Here is a 16475-nt window from a genome sequence, read left to right on the forward strand (position 1 = left end):
CGCACGCGGCTGTGAGCCTAGGGAGTGTCATCAAAAACATGAGGATGTGTACTCCTCAAACAAGGTCGTAACGGAATTTTAAAAAATAATGTAGAATTTATGAGGCATATGTAGGCGGTAGAGTTTACACTGAAGCTTTTCGTGTAGACTATTGTTTTTTGTTTAGTCGCTCTGGTGTCTTCGTTTTTTCTCTGTAAGACAATTGCAGACGCTCTCTTCCGGTATCCGTTCCGGAGACCGTTCACCAGCTTGAATTTTGCGGTAAACTGCGCTAAGTATTTGTAAATGTATCATTTTATCGCCATTTAACCGAAAAAATGAACCAGAAATCGAGGCCCGGTTTAACTAATGTTTCCTTCAGACATGCGCAAAAGTGCCGCAAAGTGTAACATGTGGAAATGTTGTGCGCATTTCAACCAACAGCTACAGTGATACTTGGGTTGATAGTTGAACTTCCTCATTGTGATTCAGCCCTCAGACAGCAGCGGCCTGTAGCTCACCATCATGTCTCGTCAACAGTCGCTTAAATCCGGGCAGGACTTTATTGCATTTCTGGGAGACAGAATATCCAATAGTATCTCTAAAGAGGAACTTCGGGCAATCTACTACGCTGAATTTAAGGGCAGGTAAGCTGGAAAATCAGCATGTGTCACATGCAGTTGTTGGACTTGGCTGTTATGATACTCCTGTTGTGTTTGTATTGTCACAGGAAAGGATTTAAAGACCCCAGCTTTTCCTCTGTTGTCTACGCCCTAGTGAAGTCCAACAAAGCCTTCTTAAGACAGGAGACAATCTACTTAAATGTCAAACCTCAGGTAAGATGAGCCGTCATTTCACTAGTGCAAAGTGTCCCCACTAGCTATCACCTGCAAAATGTCCAGAGATGTAAAGTAACTAAGTACATTTTCTCAAATATTTTACTTAAGTACAATTTTGAGAGACATGTAATTGAAACTAGCTGCACCTTTACCAACTTTGCTAAACACATTAAGGCATCAATAATTATAATCAACAAATTAATATATTATTCTTAAATTGGCTACTTTGCATAATGAGTACTTTTACTTTTGTACTTTAAGTATTTTTTGACGATAATACTTTTGTACTTTTACTTGAGTAACATTTTGATTGCATGCCTTTTACTTGTAACAGAGTATTCCTTCACTCTGGTACTTCTACTTCTTTTTGTATTCTTTAGATCTGAGTACTTCTCCCACCTCTGAAAATGTCATTAGAAAATGACAAAGAGATGCAAAATGTACGCAAAGAAACCTAAAACAAAGAGATGCATAACAACTACAATCTTATATGTTGGAGAGATGTTTATGCGTTTTGCATGTGCCAAGGGGAACATTGTATTATAATCTGTGCATGTGCTCCTGCTGTGAGAAAACAAGACTGGGATATGTTTTTTTTTTTTTTTTAAATACAGAATTAAAATGAAGACGCAACCAATATTTTGAATCCCTGCTGTAGGTTCCAGTGCACTGTGACCAGTCGAGGAGGCCCCGGGCCCCTCAGTCGCCCCACACCCCTGGCTCTGGCTCCAAGAAGAAGACCGCTAAGACACCTTCACCCTCCTCTGCCCCCTCTACCCCGGTGACCCCGGTACTCACACCAAAGAAAAAGCTGGCAGCGGAAATCCTGCGCAAGTTAAAGCTGAACAGGTAGGTGTGCCTTATCACCTACAGCAGGGGTACTCAAACTTTTTTATTAAAGGTCCAGTTGTGAACTTTATACAAGGTCACTGGTCCGGATCAATGCCAGTAAAGTCCCCCCCCCCCCCCCCGAGCGGAGAAACGAAACTGAAATTAAGAAGCAGTTTCTTGGCGCTCTATGCATGGAGTTTCCCGACATGTCGTTGCAGTAAATTAAAGGGTGTTTCATGTTGTCGTTGCTGTGGACCTTCTTAATCTACCTTCTTTGGGGGCCCCCTTCTGGTCCAAGCACTTGCCTGCCTTGCCTGTCGGTAAACGGCGCCCCTGTATACACACACACATTCAATACATACATACAGTATGTCAAGGTAAACTTGCAGTTAACTTGTGGTCTGCTATGCGTGTCACGCTCGCGCACACAAGTAAATATATATGCACGTTCATTCTCACAACGCGTCAGACACAAGACGCGCGTACATGATGATGTACATTAATTTTTTATAATTTTTTTTATTTTTTATAATGGGACACAGGGTTCGGTCCGGATTGATTTGCAGTTCGGTCCGGATCCGGACCTTGGTCCGGAGTTTGAGAAGCCCTGACCTACAGTATAATGTTGTCATTATACTGTAGGTGTAAGGTGTAAGCCTCCGTTCTTACCCCCGGTTTTTACATGTGCATCCATGTTACTTTTCAAAATAAAACTCTTCACATGAGATCACATCAAGCTTAACCCATGCATTAATAGATTCAGTTGAGGTCATCATTAGGAGATAACAGGGTGTTGAGCATTACTAATGTTTATTTTATTATCTTTGCTTTGCCATTTTCTTAATGTCTTTCATTTTTGTAAAGCACTTTGAATTGCCTTGTGTTGAAAGGTGCTATATAAATAAACTTGCCTTGCCTTGCCTTGATAAAAAGCCATGGGATTCGATACAAGAGGTGTGATCCTTAAGAAAGTACCTGGAGCAGCAGAGGGGTTGAGAGTCCATGATAGGTGTGGAAGGGGCTCTTACATTATGCATGTGGCTTTGTCAAGGTCAAGGTTCAACTCTATTGTCATTAGGAATGCACATCAGTATATATTCGGACTGTGGCTGCGAGGAAGTGCGGTCGCCTCTCAACCAGACATGTAGTATGTAAACACTTTGAGGGGTCGCAAAGACTGGATAAAGCGCTATACAAGTAGAGTCCATTTACCATTTATATCAGTCTGAGTATGCTTATTTAATCACAATTGAAAAAACGACTCCCATACAACAGCACAAAAATACCAACGACCACATACAAAACAAGTGCTGTGTATAGCAGGTAAAGGAAGCAGGTATTTTCGGATTAGCATTGATGACAATGTAAAGCAGATTGCAAAATATGCTCTGCTAAATTCTCAAGTTGAGGGGTTAAAAATAGCTAATAATTTCTAGAAGCATCTAAAGAACTATCACAATGCACACACAGAATTTGTAGAAAATACTCAAATATAAAAAGAGCAGTATAATAGGGCAAAATATATAATCATAGCAGTAAAGGGATAACGGTTAACAAATGTATATTTAAAAGAAAGATGTACAGTTACACCAATTTGTGACGATTCCAGTCACTTTTTTACTGTAGAACTCGGTACAGGTACTTTGCCTTTTTAAGTTTCTTTAAGATGTACAGCCATTGCTTAGCCATCTTTATCAGAAGGGATATGTGCTTTCCCCTGACTCATCTGTTGTATCCTTGTTTTCACTGGTTGAAACTAGTTCTGCTTACCACCTTGTAGCGTTTTATTATCACTTCAGGGCAGTTGCTCCTTGTCCTTTCCCACAAGGAGTCACAAAGTTGAGTTGTTCTCCTATATAATGTGTCACAACAGTGTCAGTCACTGCAGAATTACTCTGAGATATCGAACCCCTTTGCTTGGTTTTATAACTTTTTACCATATTAACATATAAAGACATTTTGTTTGAAGGACTCATTTCAGATTTCAACCACAACGTACAGGTTAAATTGCCTGGAGTGAATCTAAGAGTGAATAATTGTCTTTCCATATGTTTCATCCCTGTGATAGACTTTCAGTGGTAGATTGTGGACTAAGGGTTAGGGCACCAAGCATGAACTGCTGTTTCCATCTTGCCTGTGACCTTTGTATCTTTTCGACCCCCTCTCTCCTTTTCCCTCATTTCCTGTCGTATCTCCACTGATGGCTATCAAATAGTTCTAAAAAGCTAGGCAGATTATCATCCAAAAATGTAATAAAACTCTTGAAACCCCCAAGAGAAATAATGGAATTCAGACACAATTCTCCACCCAATGTTAACATTTTTCACAATTTCAATGAAACTCAATTAAATGTTTTTACTGTCTGGCAAGTTTGCATTCATCTCATATTTGACAGTTTATGGAGACAAAAAACAAGGGGAGATAAAGAGTTTTGACCTAGATCCATGACCAGAATCGAATGGGAAAAGTTTGACTAAATTCTTTACACTTTTTTATGGTTATAAGTTTTACAGATGTGCACCCTGACCAGGTCTTTCTCTCTGTCTCACAGGAAAAAGATGACAGCTGACAAGGGCGGCATTCAAATCACCTCAGACCCTGCTGCGATCGGCGGAAAGGTCCAGTTCACTGTGGAGCGTCTGAAGGAGTTGTTCCTCATCAGGTTTCACATCGCAAACAAGGGCACACACTGTGTCAACTTCACCTTCTACACTGCCCTGCACAATATGCACTGTTTCACTTTGGAGGACGAGAGGAGGGTGACCAGAGCTTGTCCCCTCTTCCTCTCTCCAGGTGACACTTCTAACACTCCTCCTCTCTGTTGCCATTAACAAAAAACACACTGAGGTGGAGGTCAGTGATGCTCACAGCTCCTACTCTGCTTCCTTTCTTTCACAGGAGAAAGCTATGAGGTTTTGGTTCGTTACACGCTGAAACACTATGGATTTTTCCCGGCCACGATGTACTTTGAGTTCTGCGCAGATCTGCCGGGAGCCGTGCCCTTCTGCATCGTGAGGGATATGGAAGCTGCAGCCAGGACCCCGCTGGCTCTGGAGCTGGGGCCCGTGTCTCCTTACAAACCATACAAGGGGGTCTCATACAGGCGTGGGGGCAGAACGATAGTGGAGGGAGTTCCACCTGAGAGGTACGTTATTACAAACTGATTGTAAACCAGTTCAAGTCTCAAAATAGAAATGGAGTTTTAAGGCTGGTTATTAAGGAGATAACTATAAATAAGGTACCACAGATTTTCCATATTGTGGGTTTTTTGGTGGGTCCAGAGGAAGCAGAAAGTCTTAGAACTGACCATTGTCTGATCTACCAATGTTTGTGGATTTCAATGAATTATATTAAAGTCAGAATTAAATGGGAATAAACACATTTGCCCATACTTCTGGATTATCAACGTCAACATTTTAAAGATCTTATTTAAATGCTGGCCCCTATGATTTGAAACTTAAAATAATGTAGACTAGAGTGTAACTGATGGAACCAGCAGATTGTTGTACTAATTTAAAATGGAATGAGTACAGATTTATTTTTTCGCTAGCAGCAAGAAATCCGATATTACAGATTACGGTACACATATTTGATTTGGAAGCTCCTTGTAATTGCAACAGATGGACCCAGAATAGTCCCAGAAACAGTTTTTTATTCATTTATAATGTGATTGTTTATAATGTGTGTGTTTGTGTTTGTGTTTTGGTCTCTGCAGGTCTGGGGTCCAGCCTTTACAGTCAACATTGAAATTAGGAAACTTTAACTACCCCAAAAACCTAAAGGGACTGAGGCTGGAAGACTCTGAGTCTCCATCAACCAAGCAACGCCTGCCATTAGTGAAGTGAGAGCATGACCTATTTACCTAAAGCTTCCCCAACCCTGTATTTTCTGATCTGAACTCCCTCATGATCACAATGTGTGTCTGTGTGCGTGTTTGCTGTATATCCAGGGGTCTCCTTGACGCTCCCTTAAAGATGAAGAGCTACGCTCATCGATTTCACCTCCTGCTACACCTGGAAGAGGTACAGATGGAGAGGGACATCCAGAACTATGACCTCCACAATCAAACCATGACCCCTGACCAATTAAACAAGAAACTGCTTACACTCAGGGTAAGGAATCCTCACAGTACACTTTTTAAAAAGCAGCAACAACAAGTCTAATTATTATGAGACTAAAACATTTTCATGATCTAAAGGATGCCAAGTAGTCTTTATGCTTTCTTTGTGTGATTTTCTATTATTTTAATGTTGTTGTCCTCTGAATGCTTGCTGATCTAATGTAAGTTCAGTTTAAGAAATACTTAAGCTCATATTTTATTTGAGAAAATGTTTGTTTGCGTGACATATTACATAGATGGTGAATATTATTAGTAATAATTCCTCCATGTTTGTATGGTTTTGTAGTGATATAGGGAGACTGTGCTTAGGTTATGTGTCTGTTTGCAGTATGTGCTGGATTTTAATAATTAGTTCTGAAACACAGCGTGGCCAAACATTATTTATTTCTTCAACAATAGTGTGCTATTAAGATTTCGGGAAGTCTACAGGTTTGGATCACAACACGTTTCTGACTGTTTTTTGTCATTTACTATAAGAATCAAGCATCATGTCTGCAGCGGAATGGGCGAGATGCAATTAGGATGGACATCACCTGCCATGATTTAATTTAGTTTAAATAAACCCTCGTTTAAGTTGAACCTGCCTTTTGGGAGTACATTGGGTCTTCACAGAAACTTGGAAATAATTTGAAACGGATCAGAACTGAAAGACTTGCAGACAATGTGGCCTGGGAACTTGGAGCAGTGTAAAAAAGGCCATTACATCCAGTGTTTGAAATGAATAAAACATGCATGATGGCCAACGCTGATATTATTCAACAGGTTCCTGGTGTTGCTGAGAATCGGCCATCTGTACTACGAGGAGACTGTCTGAAGGTGACCAAATGTGGAAACAATGACACCATGTACAATGGATACGTTCACAGTGTGGAGCTGGATAGTGTGAAGCTGGGCTTCAATAAGAGGTGAGAGCGGCACTACAGATACATTAGGGTTGCATATCGTTGCATTTTTTACGATACCGATACCACTGAACGATACCGATACTCAACCGATACATATCGTGATACTTTCATGTTGCATAAGGGAAAAATGGAATCATCCCGCAATTACTCCCATGAAGCGCTTTATGATATAGTTAACATGTCAAATGAATATTAAATTCAATTGTGGGACTTGGACCTTTTAGTGCTGAACAAACAATGAAAACAAAGTATAATCAATATTCAACCTGAGATTCGACTGACCAGAGAACACACAAAGGATCATGAGATCTCGGCATTGCACATAAAACAAATAGCATCATTCAAATCAACATTTTCCTGATGAAAGAAAACAAATCCCATCACAGTTCAGTTTTGTGCATTCATCTTCAAGAAGATGAGCATATGAAAGCTGTGAAAGGGCCCGTTTGGATCCAAACAGGCCCTTTCACAGCGTAGGATATCACCTGCTGAACTGAACACTCTCTCGCTTGGCACGCTGCTTCCCTGAACACAAAGGTACTTGGTTGCCATACGAGACAGCATTGGTTGGAGATTGGATGTGTTGCCACCTTTCCCAGAAATAAACTTCTTGCAGTGGTTACAGACCCCTCCATTCAGACTGGCAGTGGTTACAGACCCCTCCATTCAGATTGACAGTGGTTACAGACCCCACCATTCAGACTGGCAGTCATATGCAGCCACACTTTAGATTTTCTAAAGCGACTCGTTTGCGGAGTTTCAAGGCAAAATTGACATCGTAATTCCAACGGTTTGGGCGCGAGTTTAAGGATATTACGTCTCACTTTTATAAAAAAAAGAAAGTATCGAAAACCGGATCTGATTTCGGTACGGTATACCGTAGCCGCCAGTAACCGGTATTTCGGTAATACCAGGAACCGGTATGCAACCCTAAAACACATGTCCGTTTAAAACATAGTGAATGTCTATGAAAATGAATAAAGTATCTAACTCGAACACTTCTCCCACTTTCCACCTGCTTCAGATTGTTGCAGATTTTTATCCCCAACATGAAGTTCGACGTGGAATTCACCGTCAACCGGTTCTCCTTGAGGCTGCAGCACCGTGCCGTGGACTTGGCAGTAAAGCAAAGGCTGGAAGAGGTGCTGTTCCCGTCTGGTGCAGCAGTGGCTACTCTCCCTATGCCTAAACTCAGGTGTGAGACCTACACACACACAAAGTTAATGCTTATAGATCACTAGTTGATAAGTAAGGGATAATGTGCAGCGAGGCGGTCATGCTGATCAAGATCAGTCGAGCTCCTGATCTGCCTGTCGGATGTTCTTTTCCCCATAATTGATTGATTGATTGATTGATACATTTTATTTTGAACAAGTAAAATAAATAATTACAAAAAACAAAGAAATGTTGCAGTGCATAGTCATGTAAGAGAAAACAAAACAAAGTGACATTTACAACTACAACAGCATTAGCAACATAAACAGTCCCACATCTAGTGTTCGAAAAGGAGTGAGAAGAAGTATAACTAATGACCAAGTCGCTGCACATTATCCCGCTTATTACAAGGCCACATTCTCAACAAAGTAACGACATGACTCCCAATATTAATTGAAATGCTTTTATAGATTTAGAAAATGTTTTTATTGATTTAAAAAATAGTATTATTGATTTAAAAAATTGTTTTATTGATTTAAAATGACATGCATCCGCTAAGAAAAATAGTCCGTTGTTACCGTTTGAACTACGAAGCAACGGCAGGAAGGCGGAGCTTTTTGATTACAGATTTGAAAACATTGTTGCTTGCTTTAAAAGTAGCACATTTCATTATGTCAAACCTTGGAAAGTATCTAGATATCCCTGCTCTAATGCCAAAGTAACTGGCAACTGAATATGTTTGCCGTTCGATGTCTATGTCTGGACCGTTGCGTAAAAAGGACCGCAGCTCCGTGTTGCCCCGTTACTTCTCAGCTGTTTTCTTGTCCCTCTTGTCTTTTTCTTTTCTTCGCTGGGGACTCATCAGCCACTAACCATTCATCCAAATTACTGTGCTCTCCAAATATTTTTAAATTAATATTAAAATCCTCCATGTTGCTGTCAGACGGGAGACAACGGAAAACTAAAGACAAGCAAACTGCATGCAGTTTGCTTTTCTTTCTGCAGATGTGAGCGTCCTTAACAACGGTCAATAAGTCCTTGACAGCGGTCTGTACTACTGGATTAACAACGTGTTACGTGTTCTGAATTGACCAATCAGAATCGAGTATTCAACTAAGCCATGTAATAAGATAAGATAACCCTTTACTAACCCCCAGAGGGAAATGCAGGTGTCGGATCAGCAACAGCAATAAGAGCGAAACACAGGACAGGAAAAACGTAAGAGTTCAAAAGGTTAAAAAGAGAGTAGCTGACCCTACATTACATTACATGTTACTTGTTAGACGCTTTTATCCAAAGCGACTTACATACTCAATACTGTGGACAATCCTTGCAGGAGCAATTTGGGGTGAAGTGTCTTGCCCAGGGACACAACGACATGCTGACTGCAGTGGGGTTTGAACCTGCGCCCCCCTGATACGAACACCAACGCACTAATCCACTGCGCCACACGCCTACATGTATTCAGGAATTAATTAAGATAATCTATGATAATGAATAAATATATTTACATGGCTTTGTGTGAGCCCAAAGGAGGTAGATTCAATATCATGTATGTACCATAGACTGTATGGTACAGATACATAGACGTAAGCACCTTAAAGTGCAGTATCTCATGTTCTTATAGAAGCTTAAACTGTCTGCTTTTGGTGATAAGAGTGCATGAACTCCAAATGATGAGTGAGTGCTCAGCAGCCTTCACCTCAGCTCTCTCTGGGCACTAATTCACTCTATCGCACCAACAGGCTGTTGTTTGGTTTATTGCTGTGAACTTGCCTGGATTAGATATGGGTCATATATGGAGGATTATGTTTGTGACAAAGTTCACATCCGGTTCTGTAACGACCGTGCATCGTCTGATTATACATATACAAATGACATTTTCGTCTACATTTATATATATATATTTTATTCAACATTCTCACATGACTCTCCAGTATGTTCAACCGTCAGCTGGAGAACAACCCGGAGCAACATGCTGCCGTCCAGCGCATCGTGGCCGGGTCGTCAAAGCCCGCCCCTCATCTTGTGTTTGGGCCCCCTGGAACTGGAAAGACAATCACTCTGGTTGAAGCTATGCATCAGGTATGTGTTGTTGAAAGTGTGACATACCTAGACTGATTAAACCCTCAAAACGTAATCAGCCTCTCACTAAATCCAATGGTGGGATAGTTTTGACTGTTTCATGGACGAAAAGAGATGACATGGATATTTTGATGGCCAATCTTTCTTATTTTCTAATAAACCTAACAAATAATCAAGAAATTAATATTAATCAGTTATAAAAAAATGGTTAGTGGCAGGTCTTATACAAACACAGTATCATGATACAGATTTCTGTGATTTTCTGAGCTCCTCTTATTTGTTTAAAGAGGGTCTTTTTGTTGAAAAATTGGTGATGTTGACTATTTCCACCTGCCATCACATTTTAACAACATAAGAATCAGAAATGTGTGAACAGTTGTTGGGCTGCCTAGGAGACACCATTGTGAGTCATATCTGTTCAAAACACAACCACAAAGTCCTAAGGAAGCAGATGTAATTGTCAACTTTTCTTACATTTATGAATACGCATGTAGAAGTTGCATACTTAATCATAAATATATCATTTTGCAGAGGAAAAGTTTGACAGTTTGACAGTTTGACTTCTGGTTTCATTGTTGATTGAAGTGCTGAATCTAACGATGATTTCCAATATTTATTAGTCTGCTTAAATATTTTATAGAATACATTTTTGGTTTTCTAAAATGCAAGAAAACTGAGAAAAATGAAGTCTGAAGTGACTTCTATAAATGTCTTGTTTTGTTAGTTGAAAACCCAAAGATATTCAGTTGAAAATGAGAAAAGCAAGAATTCCAACCAATTAATTTTGAAAAAAATCGACTAATTGTTGCAGCTCCAGTTGCTTCAAGGACATTCAATTTGCTACTTAATCTGACACTGTTGTTTTTTATTATCAGCAAAGCATCAAAATAAGTGAATTCAAAGAGATGAATTAGACTTTTCTTACGTCGACAGGTCAGCAAGGCAGACCCATTATCCAGAATCCTGGCCTGTGCCCCTTCAAACAGCGCAGGGGACCTCCTCTGTGAGAGACTGATGGTCCACATGGACCCTCATCGCATCTACCGCATGTACGCCAGCAGCCGAAACCCCAGAACTGTCCCCGCCGACCTGCTGGTGAGCATCAGCTGGCAGTTTATCATCCACAAGATAATCTGGTTACTGGCCATGAATCAGCTCTTATTGGGGATAACATCTCTACCAACAGATTTGAGCTTCTGATAGCCTGTGATTCAGTACACTCATTTGTTACCATACCATATGTATGTAGGGCCCATCATATTTTTAGGTTTGAAAAATGTAAACGGAGATTGAAATATGTTCACAGTGATTCCTCATTGCAGTAGCTACATCCAGATGTTGGTGACATTAGTAACCAAAGTTAAGAACATATTATTTTCTGCATATAGTCAAAAGCATTGTTGTAAAAGTGTTGCCTTTTTATCCTCTTGTGTAGATCAATAATAAAAAAATAGAAGAGTCTGAAATAAACAGGTATCATTCATTCCTCTGCTTTTCATTTAAGGATGGTTGGATGGAAAATGGTTAGATGTTTAAATAACCATTCATTTTTCACGCGTCCTCTTGTCTCAATTTTCTTCCAGAAATATTGTAACTGGGACAAGAGAGAAGATAAGTTTGTGTTTCCAGAGAAAAAAACTCTGATGAAATACACGATCATTGTTACGACTCTGGTCACAGCTGGCAGGTAGGTTGCTTTTCAAATTCAGTCATTATTCAATGTAGGACTCAATGGCATCATTCTTTAATGTTACACACTGCTAGTTTAACATTTCTGTTGTGTGTTTCTGTCTTGAGACTGGTGTCTGGAGAATTACCTGTGGACCATTTTACCCACATCTTTTTGGATGAAGGAGGCCAGGCAGTGGAGCCGGAGTGCGTCATTGCCATCGCAGGTAAATGTTGAGGATCTGAAGTATAAGATAAGACGTTCTTTATTAATCCCAATTTGGGAAACAATTTTGTTGCAGCAGCATAAAACAAAACAAGGCATTGCACATAATAACAAATTAAAAGAGTAAAATAAACAATTCTAAAATAGAAACATCTTAAAATAGAAATAGAAATAGAAATAAACCAGCATTAGAGAGTAAGACAAATATACAGATGACCGTGAAGATAAAAAATCCATAAACTGACAAATAAAAACACTATTGAAGGGCCTGTTTCTGTTTAGCTCTGCATCCACCGGCCAGGTTTGCAAAATGGTGTAAATGTACAGAGTGTGTGCATTGATTGGTGAATTAATATAAATGTAGAAATTGTGAAATGCTCTACCCAGAAGTCTGGAATACTCCACACAGCTCAAGAGTATATATGTGATGGAAACTTCTGAAGCAATGGAGACGGGACTCAGAGACATGGGGAGAGCAGGATCTTTGATGGTAAACACTGACGGTTTATTTGGAGCTTCGGCCGGAGAATTCACAAGACATGTGCTGTGCCACGAGTTGACACAACGGATGCCAAACCAATTCTGAAGATCTCTACCCCAGACCCATGTATTTAGCTAGTTCTGAGAGAATAATCAACATTGTGCATAACAAGATAAAGCACTATAACACCTCTATCAGCTGACGCCAACTGGCAGGAACAGGGAGACAAAACACTGAGAGCCCAAGGTTGCAGGTGCTCATTGTACAAACTGATAAACTGGGTCAAAGTTATGGGCCTAGGAAAATATTTCCCCAACAGTTTATAGATGTACATTTTAAAGATGTATCCACATGTTGCACTGTTTTATTAAATGAAGTCTTACTGTATGATTAAAGGTCAGTGTAAGTTTGTAGAAGCATCACCAGTAGTGAAAGGGATTCATTTAGTAACTGTTTGATCTCTCAGGTCTGCTCGATGCAGAGAAGGGTCAGCTGGTGCTGGCCGGAGATCCAAAGCAGCTGGGACCAATCCTCCGATCTAAAATAGCAGTGCAGCATGGACTCGGTGAGACGAGGGGGATTACATTACATTATTTTGTCTTGATGTATTCTTTTGCACACTACAATAGTAGTTAATGCCATGTTTTTACTGCTAAAAGTGTAAGAATACACGATTCAAGGATATAAATGTAATGCTGTACCGTTAATATTCTCCAGGGCTTTCTCTGCTGGAGAGACTGATGAGACACAACACTTTGTATCAGAAGAGTACAGACTCTGGGCACTTTGACACCCGCTTTGTGACCAAACTGCTGCGAAACTACAGGTGTGTTTTTTAGTTTTTACCTCCATTTTGCTTTTATAGTTTTGATGAACGCTCTTCAGCTTTCTTGTTTTTCTTTCTTAACTCAGGTCGCATGCTGCCATTCTGAAAGTCCCCAATGAGCTCTTCTATGAGAATGAACTGCAGGTGTTCGCTGACCAGTGGGAGCGCGACATCTACTGCAAATGGGAACACCTTCCCAAAACGGTGGGGCAGCAAAAGCCTTTTTCTTTATTCTCGGACAATTTTAATACCAATATGATCTCACAGTGAAGCATTCTGAAGTTAGTTACAGTGTTTAGATTTAAAATGTCTGCCCATATTACTGACCAACTACAGTGTAGTTATACATACCTTAAAGGGAATCTCCACCATTTTTTCTTTTTTTAAAGTCACCTAACTTCCTGAAAGTGCCATAATAATTGGTGTCCTTTTTAATTATAGTGAGACTCATGAGTCATTAACACTCATATAGTTTAAATATATATTATTTACATGGAACACAGAAACCAGCCGGAGACTGTCAGAGAAGAAAAGACAACGATCATTACAGCAAATGAGATGTTATTATGGAAAGACATTTTGAAACATAATCTGAACTTTCATTAGAGTATAAGGGAAAAGCTCTGGATGCTTTATTTTCATATTATTATTTTAGTATGGTCGAGTTCGGACAAAAGCCAAAAGCAAGCAGAGATTAAATACAAAACTTTAAAAGGACATGGTGTAAACAAAGTACAAATATCTCCAAATAGCCTGTCAACCATGAGGATATTGTGGTAACTGACATCATGCTGTCATCACTACAGGGTTTCCCAGTGATCTTCCATGGAGTGATTGGGAAAGATGAGAGAGAGGCCAACAGTCCTTCTTTCTTCAACGTGACTGAGATTGAGGTTCTGATGAACTACCTCACCAAGCTGATAGAAACTCAAGGGAAGAAGGGTCTCCCCAAACTCTCTGCCAAAGACATTGGCATAATCGCCCCCTACAGGAAACAGGCGAGTCATTGTGCTGTACTTAAACTGTTTTCAGAGATGCTGTAAAACAGTTCAAGCTATTCATTGCTAACTTTTATCTTACAGGTTGAGAAAATCCAAAAGGCCGTGAAGTCCGTTTCGGCTCTGAAGCGATTGGGTGATCTCAAAGAGCTCAAGGTTAGTAATGCTGCTGTCAGGTCATCTTGTTCGGGGAAGGATGATTGAAAAGGATGCTTATTTAATGTTTATTTTGTACAATATTAATATATAGATATGTTATCTTAGCACTCAGGACATTAGAATATAACAATAGAAAGACAGGAAGACTTTTAAAGATTATATTTTTGTACAACAAGTTTAAGAGATAGAATACTTCTGACTAGTCAGTCTGGAGTATGAGTCTGAAGACTGAGAGAATCTTACAGGATTTTATACTATGTATCGCACAAAGTAAACATTTAGATGTCATCCTTATGTAGCTGACCCCTGTAGCACAATTGAGCAAGAAACACCCTTAAAACAGGAAGACTTGATGCAAAGGTATTCCATATGAATTAATGATTATATCTACAGTAAAGTTAATAAACTAATGATCAAATAATCAGTGAGGCCTACTTCTAAACATCTTTCTCCTTCAATGCACATGTGTTAATGTGTTATTGAATAAATCAGGATTGTGTTAATTTACAAATATGTTACAGTATATGTTTTCCTTCGTGGGTATCAGGTGGGGTCTGTGGAGGAGTTTCAGGGCCAGGAGAGGAAGATCATCATGGTGTCGACAGTCCGCAGCAGCATCAACTATCTCAAGATGGACAAAGACTTCAACATTGGATTCCTAGCAAATGAAAAGGTCTGTTCTATGACTTCCTTCACATATAATGGTAATAAAACAAGAATTATTTTGTATATCTTGCTTCTTTATATATGGATATATCTGCAGAGATTCAACGTGGCCCTGACCAGAGCCAGGTCCCTGCTGATAGTCGTGGGAAACCCTGTGATCCTCAACAAGGACCCCACCTGGGAGAAGTAAGGAGAAACAGGCCCAAGTAGCAATGTTGGAGTGCAGAAAGTTGTCTTAAAATTGTGTATTTTTGCAGTTCCAGACACTGATTTAAGAGCCTTGACATTTAAATGTGATTGTAGTTTACACAATAACTTCACCACAAGGTCTGTTAAGTAGCTATTCTGGAGTTAAACATCGGATTTTGCTCAGTTTAACAATCTTTCATCAAGTTTTACATGTTCAGATAATTTTTCTTGGAGCAATTGAAGGACTTCTGTCCACGTTTGCTTACTTTGTAATTTTTCATGTGCAGGTTTATCAGCTACTGTGTGAAGGAGAAGGGATACACTGGATATCCCTTTGAAGACGCAGAAGGGGAGGATGACATTGTGTCCAGACTGGCATCCCTGAAAATCGATGTGGATTCTGACAGTGAGTACAGCTGTAACCTCAGCCTTATCAGCTGTAATAATTCCAGCTAATATCACGTCCATAAAGCATTAGGAAAATATTCTGCTTGTGAGAAAATGCAAATGTTGTGTCCTTCAATTTTTGTCGTAGATCCTGAGGAAGAGCTGAGCGCCCTCCAGCAGCATATGGACCCCGAGTGGAAAAATGAGCATTGAATTCTTCTTTAATACAATTGACAAGGAAAAAAGAACAATTTGCGGTGCAATCTAATTGCATACAAATGAATTGCAAGTATCAGCATTTCCTTTTTCCTTTCGATGAGCTTTAATCATAACATTGACATCTATTTAGAATATATTCTGCTTATGTACTTTTCTAAGAGCAGTTTGCATATTTTGGTGCAAAGAAGCAATGCTGTTTTTTGATGATAATTCCACAGTAAAACTCTTTCAGTGGCTTGAATAAAGCTGCCATTTAACAGAGTGTGCTTAGTGGGACCATGGCTGCACTAAAGTAATTCATTTTCTGACTAAGAAAAAAAGAGCACACTGAAATATGTCTCAGGAATTCGTCACTGTATGTCTTACCGCTGTTTTACACTTAACATGTTAGTGTCCTTTCATTTCATGTTTCTTTCTGATCGTAGTTATACCCTGAATAAATACTGTCATTTCTGAATTATATCGTTTTGTAGACTGTCATTTCATAACCTTTTATTAATCATCTCCTTTCATTGCATTATACGCAGTGAACCATATCTGAGAATCAAGGAAGGACAAGTCAGTCTCGTCTCAAAAATAGTTTATTAACAATGTTCATGTTAGCCTTAGCTACAACACTTCCCGTTTACAAAGCATCATGACAATACGCTTAATATAAATCTGGATTCTTTATCCTTTCAAATACTTCCAGAGAAAGAAAGGAAAAGCTGCACAACTGAGCTCAATCTGTTCCCAAAGCTGT

General features: G+C 39.6%; 1 protein-coding gene across 2 annotated transcripts; it reads left to right on the top strand.

The window, feature by feature from the left end:
- Nucleotides 1–148: 148 nt before the first annotated feature.
- Nucleotides 149–16193, top strand: mov10a (Mov10 RISC complex RNA helicase a). 2 transcript variants are annotated; one of them, XM_034139045.1, is made up of 23 exons: nt 149–261; nt 472–626; nt 710–815; nt 1477–1667; nt 4201–4442; nt 4548–4794; nt 5365–5490; nt 5599–5761; nt 6532–6674; nt 7699–7869; nt 9767–9914; nt 10848–11009; nt 11498–11601; nt 11712–11809; nt 12756–12854; nt 13007–13115; nt 13202–13319; nt 13922–14113; nt 14198–14269; nt 14820–14945; nt 15036–15124; nt 15415–15533; nt 15663–16193. In XM_034139045.1, the coding sequence occupies exons 2-23, from the start codon at nt 505–507 to the stop codon at nt 15725–15727; spliced, it is 3012 nt and encodes a 1003-aa protein (XP_033994936.1). In that variant the 5' UTR covers nt 149–261; nt 472–504; the 3' UTR covers nt 15728–16193. The 2 variants fall into 2 exon arrangements, with proteins under 2 accessions (XP_033994936.1, XP_033994935.1); XM_034139044.1 differs by having other exon boundaries at nt 216–626.
- The last annotated feature ends 282 nt before the right edge of the window (nt 16194–16475 follow it).

Source organism: Trematomus bernacchii, unplaced genomic scaffold (assembly GCF_902827165.1).
Source record: "Trematomus bernacchii unplaced genomic scaffold, fTreBer1.1, whole genome shotgun sequence".
NCBI lineage: Eukaryota > Metazoa > Chordata > Actinopteri > Perciformes > Nototheniidae > Trematomus > Trematomus bernacchii.

Bases quoted from the DNA above. Each gene is read 5' to 3' on its own strand.
- mov10a (XM_034139045.1), top strand. From the start codon at position 505: ATGTCTCGTCAACAGTCGCTTAAATCCGGGCAGGACTTTATTGCATTT. The intron at 816-1,476 runs GTAAGATGAGCC...TCCCTGCTGTAG, and splicing joins ACTTAAATGTCAAACCTCAG to GTTCCAGTGCACTGTGACCA. The intron at 14,270-14,819 runs GTTAGTAATGCT...CGTGGGTATCAG, and splicing joins GTGATCTCAAAGAGCTCAAG to GTGGGGTCTGTGGAGGAGTT.